General features: G+C 33.2%; 1 protein-coding gene across 4 annotated transcripts; it reads right to left on the bottom strand.

The window, feature by feature from the left end:
* On the bottom strand, positions 1,186-7,920 carry LOC109327305. 4 transcript variants are annotated; one of them, XM_019560382.1, is made up of 14 exons: positions 7,476-7,919; positions 6,974-7,060; positions 6,720-6,812; positions 6,521-6,597; positions 5,467-6,064; positions 5,277-5,376; positions 5,051-5,160; positions 4,840-4,926; positions 4,053-4,178; positions 3,466-3,600; positions 3,334-3,381; positions 2,726-2,824; positions 1,666-2,155; positions 1,186-1,196 (listed from the first exon to the last, which is right to left on the bottom strand). In XM_019560382.1, exons 1-13 carry the CDS (start codon positions 7,692-7,694, stop codon positions 1,694-1,696), a joined length of 2,241 nt encoding a protein of 746 aa, XP_019415927.1. In that variant the 5' UTR covers positions 7,695-7,919; the 3' UTR covers positions 1,186-1,196; positions 1,666-1,693. The 4 variants fall into 4 exon arrangements, with proteins under 4 accessions (XP_019415927.1, XP_019415929.1, XP_019415926.1 ...); XM_019560384.1 differs by lacking the exon at positions 1,186-1,196 and having other exon boundaries at positions 1,502-2,155; positions 4,840-4,923; positions 7,476-7,920; XM_019560381.1 differs by lacking the exon at positions 1,186-1,196 and having other exon boundaries at positions 1,502-2,155.

Below are 9,261 nucleotides of genomic sequence, written 5' to 3'. Positions count from 1 at the left end.
AAAATGCATCAGCAATTCTAAAGATATATTGTTTAAATCGCTCTTATATTATATCGTAACGAACCAAAAATAATAATAAGGTATCAACTCATATATTATTTGGACTTGTCTCCACAATATATCATCTTTTGTTTAACTTAATTATATTTATCACATTTTTTGTTTAAAAAATTACACTTAATTGTTATACAGGGGTAGTCAGTGTAATGAAAGTATAAAAATTAGGGGTTTGTATAGGTGTAGAAAAGTGAGATAATTTGTGTAATTTCACTAAAACTCAGAGTAGTCGTATAATTTACTTTTTATTATATTAAAGGAATATCTGATATTAGTATTTCTTTGAGAATACCATTGTACATCAAATTGTAGGATTGGTATGGTATTGGTAATATTGTTTTTATTTTCTTGCTCATGCTAATTGGGATGCATCTTTTTATTATTTTATATTAGGTGAGTTATATAGTGCATTTTAAATTTATGATTTCATCACTAATATGCATTCTTGTAAAAAAATCTGGAAGAATTGTATACTAATTATTCTCAAAGCAATTACTGCAAGTTAGTTGCTAAAGCAACCATAATGGTTGTTCTTAAGGTTATTTTGATAAAATAAGAATATTTTTATTTTATTATCTACTATGTCATTTTTATTTTTTGACTTTTATTCTTAAATAAGAACGATTTTTGGTTGTTCTTAGCCGAATGAAAGTGAGGAGAGGTAGATGTTGTGGGAAAAACGTAGAAGCTATGTGACCCAAATAAAAATAAGAATGATATTTGGCATTGTGAGAAATATTGTTCTTATTTCATTTGGAGTTATAATAAATTATAAAATAATGTATATGACCCAAATAAGAATGAAGATTTTGTTTGCTAGTCTGATTGCTCTTAGTGATGTATTTTCCATTAAGTATAATTTGATAAGAAATCAATAGTTAAGACTACCTTTTTTTGGTGAAAGTAGGAGCTTTAGCCCCAAAACAAAAGACAAGGAAACTACATCCTAACGAAACAAGTGCATGAAGCATCTGTAAGAAGCGAGGCCTGCAACTTCCCAAGCCATATTAAAGCAGCATACACATGGAAAAAGGAAGGGCCTTAATCCATGCTAGCCTCAAACCATTAAATATTCCCAGAATTTTCATAATGTCTGTCCAGTTGGAGTTTTGGTAGAGTGATCCGGTGTAGAAATTCTGCTCAATGGCACTTGTTGTAGAAGCATACAAGCTTCTTCTGCAGCTTCATCAGTTGGAATTAGCTTAACCATAAACTCTGTCCCTCTGCTCAACCAGCCAACATTCAGGATGAGTCATGCTCTTCTAACCTATCATCAAAACTGCAATGGAGTACAGAAGCACAGTTCCCTTAGATTATGTTTGCAAGTTGAGTTTTGGAGAAGAAAGAAATAAGGGAAAAGACTTCAGAGCTATCTCACAAAACCCAACTCAAAAAACCAACTCGCAAACAAACTCTTAAAGAAGGTTAGAAGGCCAAAAGACAGTTTGCCAATACCACTGATATTCTATCTATATTTCAAAGAAAATGCAAGGATAATTACAAAAATGGTAACATTCAGAAAGTGACAATCTCTTAATGGGAGGGGGGATTGGGAGAAAATATTTCGAAAATCCATAAAACTCTGTGCATAGACATTCTATTATGTACTTATGTAAGTCTTCTAGCTGATATCATGTTAACTTGACTGTTTTACACCAGGGATAATTGTTGGCTGAAGTTTTGATTTGGTGGGAAGACCTGCAGAGTGCTTTAGGGACTTTCGCCTTGCTTCTCCCTGCAAAGAACCTGGCTTCTTCTTCTCTGGACAAAAATGTTCACCTTCCAAGTCATGCTCTGGCTTTCTCTTCACCTTTTTCTTTGTTGGACCACCATTCTCAACCTTGACATTATCCTGGGAACTACTTGAGCTTTTCTTAGCCTTTTCTTGTTTTAAATCATTCATAGAAGGACTGGAGACCCGGGCAGTGGTACTCATATTAGACACTGACTTGTTCCCTGAAGTAAAAGCATGACTGCGAGATTGTGGGGCTACTTTCTCTCGCGAGCTCTGCTGTGGAGCAATAGAACTAGTATTAGGTAGAACATTGTCCTCTAGCTTAGGTGCCAACAGTTTCTTTCTCTTCATATTTTCCTGATCCTAGTAATGCACAAGGAAATCGATTAGAACGAAATCTACTTAGGAGAATATTGTGAAGGAAAATATCAGATGGTGCTTGGCATCTGTGAATAAAAAGAGCAAAAAGCAAGTTCTTCCACCCGTCTAATAATATCAATGGACAAGATGAAATCATGTAATATGAATCATTCTTCTGCTATAAATTAATCCATTCAATGTTTCTCCCTATCTTATGTGTATAATGAAATAATATATAAACAAAATTCCATGAAAAACACAGACAATTTAGCTCCTTAGTCATGTTGGTTTGGAGAAAGCATATGTAATTCCCTCTCTTATGATCATAGTATCAGTCCTACAACCCACCATACTTAGACGAACATACGATCTTAGGCAAGGTCTAAGAGCTTGACAACCTTGACTACCACCCAAGCACATGCAGTGCCATTTAGGCATTCACAATTAATGCTCGTTAAGCTCTTTCCTTACTTTCGTTAAAATTGAAAACAAAGGAAGCATGTTCTGATTTAGATCGGGTGAGATCAGGAATGTTTCACTAGCATTAAAAATCACTGTTCACAAAAGGAATACCTTATGTTTGCTGAGGGTTCTGCGCCTCTCTTTTGCCCTGCAAATTCCACGTTTTATCCCATGGTTGTCCATGCAACCATTTGGCCATAAATCCGCAAGCTGAATAAGAGACGAGGAAATAGAAGGTTCAAATGTTGTATATAAAAATGCAACCAGATTAACTTGGAAACAACATAAACTAAACACTCAGTACACTTATAAACATACAAATTAACTATTAAGTAGCACCAGTCCTCCTGAAAACATGGTGAAAATGTGGTCAAGAAATTAAAATTGAAATGTTGTCAAGAAAAATTCCACAAGAGTGGTCAATAAGTTCTCGTAACAGATTGAAAGACATTTTATTTTGAGTGTCCTCTAAGGATAGAACACGGGTATATTAATTCAGAACACAGTCCATCATGTTATTTTATATGTAAATGACACATAAGTTTAGCTTAAATGAGGAGGCAATAAGAAGTTAAGATTCAGGTCAAAGTTAGAGAAAGCAAATGAAGTTTCCAAAAAACCAAATTGAAGTTTTTGGTCACCCAGAAAAAAACAACGGAAGTTACCCAGTAGCTCTGCTAAACCAATATTCATAGAAAGATTTAGAAAAACTGAACTACCTCAGCATACAAGTTTCTGATTTGTGGGCCTGCACCTTCATCCAACCCCTATAGCAATTGCCAACAAGATTCAATAAGAAAGTTTTTTCACAAGCAGAACTTACGAAAGAAGTAAAAAGCTCAAATCTGTACATCAACAAAAAGGTCATAGAGATCACAAATCTTGTCCTCCAATGCAGCCTCCATACTAAACTTGGTTTTAGTATTTGTTTTTCCGTCAGGACCATATTCTTGAAAATCACCAGATGCTCCAGCTTTTTGCTGCTGCTAATATGCGCCAAAAAAACAATGAATCCCAGTTAAAAAACCAAAAGATTAGTCTCCTTAAAATTTGTTATCGAGATACAGTACAAACATAAAAAGATATATAAATGAAGCACAATTGAGTAGCCTTATTATAAGCAATCAATTCCATTTCCAGGGAAAAATGATTCGTTAGTAAGCTTGCCATAACTAGCGCCTGCAGAATTGCATTGGATCTATTAAAAAGCACCCAATAGAAAGAATGGCAGAAAATTTAGTGTGAATTATGACAAGGAGAGCAAGAAATAGTATACAAGAAACAAAATTTATGTGCTATCTTATGCAGTAATATTGTAGGCATTGTGATTTTTGAGCTAATCAGAATCCAACAAGACTATAAGTGAAAATGAAACACATGTGAGACAGTTTATCAATTAAAGTAAAGGAATCTAATAGCAAGTGAAACTAAAATAAACCTTAGACTCCAAAGTCGGGGCCTGTATCCTAATCATGTCAACAACTTCCTTCTTTATCTGTTGAAACCTAACATCTTTCTCCTGCTTTGCTGACAGACCGGTACTGATCATTTCTTTTAAATTTCTCTGTAGTAGGACAACATTGTATTAGAAGACAAGTATTTGAAGAAATTAAGAGAACCTAAATATACATAAACTATGATGAATAGAAATAAAGAACAGTTAGAAAAACTTTCAATTATAGCATCTAAAGTAACCACGGTACATGAAGGTGGGAGTCGTGGGACTACTATTCCTTAAGAGAGAAAGGTTTTTATTGACATAAAAATTGGCAAAGTGATGCTATTTAGGGTTAATAATAATAATAATAATAATAATAATAATAATAATAATAATGCCTCATGTGACATCACACTGAAGTACTCAAACAAAAGAGAAAGGGAAAAAGGAAATTGAAGCATTCTTTTGATCTTTTTTGAATGTCACAAAACTCGGTCATCTGAGACACAACCTGAAGGCTGAACAGCATGCATGTGATCAGGTCAAGACATGCTCAAAGCATATCTCCATTATTATTAAGCCATATCCTAAAAATTAGATAAAACTAACAAAACAATTGTACAAAGTGCAGCAATGCTGGACAAAAGACTTGAAAGAAAGAGTGATAGACAAGTATATCCAAGTCTCAACTTGACACAATGTCTGATAAAAGAGGCGAAGATGAAGATAAAAGTTAGAAAGTAACACAACTAAACTAATACAGTTTATGCTTAACAGGCAGCAATACCTTTAATGTCCTGAGCTGCATCAGATGCCCAAGAATACTCATAAGACGGTTAAGTAACTCCTTTGATACTTTACCTTGGCTTGCCTGCTGCAAAAAAAAACATACAGTTAATATCACAATGTTCAAAGCCCTTGAGTGAAGAATATAAAATCGTATTATATATCTCTAGAGTATGGAAACACAAAATCAAGAGAGCAGCATTTGTCAGTACCGCTAATCTAGCAACTTTAGCAAGCTTCAGCTTTATTTCTCTAGGCAACCTCCTTTTGACTGCCTGGGATGTAGTATCAGCCTCCTGGTTTTCCACTGCAGGAGGCCTTGCTGTAATATTATCCAAAAGGAGAAAAAATATAAACACAAAACATGACATTAGCAACAAACTTCCCACTTTTCCTACCTATGAGAAATGTGAACAAGGTCATAATTTCAAAACATACATTCAACCACCATCTTCTCTAACTCGCGGATAGCCTTTTCAAGAGTTGAAGTTTTTGGCCTAACACTAGAACCATCTTTCTTGTGTGTGTACTCAGATTTCTGCATAACAATGACATAAACTTGTCTAACATTACATTTTACAACTTCCATCATCACTAGTCATAGTAATTGGAACAAATAAAAACTTACTGTTACTTGCATACTAGACTTTCCCTCAGACAAGTTCAGATCAGGTAGTTCACGCGTAACCTTTTTTCCTTTCAAATTAATGGTCTTTTTTAAATCATCAATATTACTTGAACATCTTCCAGGTTGGGATTTGGAATGTGCATGAGCACCTTTTTCATGGTACTTCTGATGAGATGCACCGAGCAATCCACTTGCATCTTTATATTTATCACTGAACTTCTTAACTCCTGTCTTCTGCTTATCAGCATCTTTTGCTTCTTTGACAGCAGCAGGAACGTCATCTTTTGATGCTTTCAAAGGGACAGAAGGGTCCAGTGTTGTTTTAGTATCAACAGTTTTCTTTTTTGAACTAATTCCAAGGACATCAAATTTATTCTGAACTTTCAAGTCTTTGTAAAGTTCACCAGGTGGAACCAAATTCTGGGTGGAATTAGATGTATTTTTCCCCTTAAGTGAATCAGTTTTTCCAGATGCTGGCCTGCTTACCTTTACCTGCTTACTAAAACCTTGATCATCATTATTTTCATCAGCATTCTTCGATATATATTTTCTGTGCCTTTTCTTTGGCTGCTGGTTAGGTAACACAGGAGGCTCATTTCTTGTAATATAGAAAGAAGAACAGAAACCAGTAAGAATAATTAATAGTGTGTTAAACTCAATTTATTAAGTCCAATCTTCAACCAAATATATATTCATAAAATCAGTACAACATGTGTAGACAAGCGTCAAAGACTCAAAGGAAAGAATATTTAGTTGGAAGCCAGAAAAATAATTTTAAAATCTGTCAGGATAGGGAACACAAAGGAAGAGCTTAAAAACCATATTATCGAATAAGTGAATAACAACAAGTATCTTCGTTAGAATGTTAAAAAAAATGTGGTAACCCATGAATACTTAGATTCAACTAAAATATAGGCTATTTGGCAACAAACACAATAAATAATATATAAGAATAGATCAATCTCAGCAATGAAATAAGATCAACAATTAAATAACTTACAAAGAAAAAAATAATGGGAAATATTCAAAGCAGATTTTTTAGAATAAAACCTACATGCATTCCAATTTCCCTCTATTTACAAAGAACCCGTCATGCTTGATGGCAGAATTATCAACCTCAAAATATTTATCCTGGAGAACGAACAGTTTAAGAACATAAAAATGTATCGTAAAATTCGAGAGTCATAAATAATACTCATGTCAGTTATTAAAAAGGTCATACATAATCCAAAACAATATACAAAGATACCAACCAGCTCAGCATCATCAATAAATGAGTCCTTTGTATCATACTGATCATCATCAGGAACACCACGCATATCCTCCTCATCACTACTATCCTTACCCTGAAAATGATTCAACGTCTCATTTATTCACAACATAGAAACTATAAACTAATACGTAAACACAAATCTACAACATAAACCAATGATTCAAGGAAGTTACTAGTGCGGTTACGAGTACTGAACATATATAGTAACAATCTCAGTACACAACAATGGCATACCATATAAAGGCGTTCAATCTTCTCTACTACAGCGCTGAAACGGTTCGGCTGAGAAGGATCCTTTTGTTTAACCTCAGCAGGGTGTCCCTAAAAAATGGCAAATCACAAAACCACACACATTTTCAAAATGACTACAAACTGAACTTCATGAAATTCTGTAGCATGAAACAATCAGTAATTCCAGACCCAAAATTCATTCCAAAAACCAAACCTAGTGCAATGCTAAGTATCACAGTAAAAATATCAAACACTCAATCTGAAAATACTTCACCTATGTCTGTGTAACTTGTAAATCAACAATGCATGCAAAAAATTCAAGAAAACACAAACTTTTGTATTCAGAAACCAAATGTGTATACTCGGATCAGCTTATTTACGTTAAAAATAATTAAATTAAAAACCTTTTTCCAAGAGAGAAAAAAACATTTTTTTACCTTAAAAACAAAGAAAATGAAACCTTACTGAAGAGAAAAACATAGTAAGGTAAGAAAAGAGGGTTCACCAGAACGATTCTGGGCTCGAGAGAAGGGTGAACATGTGGAGGAAGTGAAGAAGTGGATCCATTATCATTACCACCATTTTTGTTCTTATAATTGTTAGCGTCTTTCATAAACTTCTTCCATGACACTATTGTCGTCTCACCTGGCCGGAGCTCCACCGTGAACATTTGGCGGTCGGCTTTTTTCACGGACGACGACGGAGGCTTATTCTCTTCCACCATCGGAGAGAAAGAAAGAAGGTATGGGAATTAGGGTGTGAGAAGAAGAATAGAGATGGAATTGTTGTTATAAGAGAAAGAAATTGTGAAGACCTAAGAATGAGGGAATAGAAATGGAGTGTTTTGTGTGTTTTAAGTGTTGCAATTGGAGTTTGTTTTGGTCGTAGAAATTTTGTTGCGGTTTCTTTCTTTTCAGAGAAAACCAAGGAGGAGGGAAAAGGAAAGTGGGGCATGTACACATCATCACATCTGTATTAAAATCTATGGTATGATGGTAAAGTTTTTTTACACTATCACATCATTCATCATTGATCTATATTATTTGTATTACTTTTGTTTGACAGTTAACAGTGATTAATAAATCAATAGTGAATGATTTATTGATGTTGTAAAAAATATTTACAATGTCATTGTATACATAAAAATTTAATAATTAAATAATTTTCTTACCAATTATAATAAGTAGCATACATAGTGATACATTTTTAGGATAAAAAATATGCTCTCATCATCACAAGGTAGTATATGGGGAAGTTTCATTCAATGGAGTCATGTTCAAAACATTTATAGTTTGTTTGTGAATTAAATTGGGAAGAGAAATCAAGGAAAACTGAAGACTTTGATAATCATGAAATATATTTGTAAGACTCTGAAATCTTCTATTTTTTCCGCTCCAAAATGTAACTCCCAAACAAACACTTAAATTCTATTAGTGTGTAGAGTCGTAAAATACATACATATATTTTTTCTTCCAAAACTCAAATACTCCTAAAACAACTCTCTATTAATACTAGTGATAATTTTGTTTGTTTGATAGTTTTATATTTTTAAGATACTGTTTTAATTGAGGAATGAATAATTATAATAACTGTAATTTGTTATTTATTATATATATACAAGTATGTTATCACAATCACAATTAAGAAGAGTTTAATATTTATACACTAATAATGTAAATATTTATTACAGTCCATTATACCATCTAATTACTTTTTTTGAAAAGTTAATGGTAATTGGAAATAAATAGTGAATAATATATTGACAATGTAAAAAACTCTTACCTTATCTATGTATACATCTTTTTCTCAATTGAAAATATATTTTCAAAGATGCATCTAGCTGAATTCAAGAAAATGTTATCTTAGTTTGATATTTAAAAAATGTAAGAATTAAAGTGACTGAGACTAATTCTCTCAACAGTTGTCTTTAAATAAACACATGAAATGTATATGATGTTGATATGTATATCAGAAACTAAATTGTATCTATACGTTTGTATAAAAAAAGTGTATATTTGGTATCTCAATTGACATGCATGATAATCTTGTTGTGGATACACTTTTCTTTATTCACTCTGCACGCAAGTTCACGTTCTTATCCATTGTTTTTGTTATGTTGTGATTTATTTCATGGGTGCAAGTTTCTATATCATGGCAAGTTTTAGGGGTGAGTGGAGGCTTCAGTTTCAGCTTATAAAATGGTACTTGTCATCACATGTTGACTGAAAGTGGGGTTTATATCATGTACAATATAAAAGACAAACAATAAGCTTTATAACCGGGGGACATTG

The sequence above is a fragment of the Lupinus angustifolius genome, chromosome LG15, assembly GCF_001865875.1.
Source record: "Lupinus angustifolius cultivar Tanjil chromosome LG15, LupAngTanjil_v1.0, whole genome shotgun sequence".
Lineage (NCBI taxonomy): Eukaryota > Viridiplantae > Streptophyta > Magnoliopsida > Fabales > Fabaceae > Lupinus > Lupinus angustifolius.
This window is presented reverse-complemented; position numbering and strand designations above follow the sequence as displayed.

Excerpts from the sequence above, each read along its gene's own strand:
- LOC109327305 (XM_019560382.1), bottom strand. The coding sequence starts at position 7,694 with ATGGTGGAAGAGAATAAGCCTCCGTCGTCGTCCGTGAAAAAAGCCGAC. Across the intron at positions 6,598-6,719 it reads TTATTGATGATGCTGAGCTG|GATAAATATTTTGAGGTTGA; the intron begins GTTGGTATCTTT and ends TTCGTTCTCCAG. Across the intron at positions 5,377-5,466 it reads AGTCTAGTATGCAAGTAACA|AAATCTGAGTACACACACAA; the intron begins GTAAGTTTTTAT and ends ATTGTTATGCAG.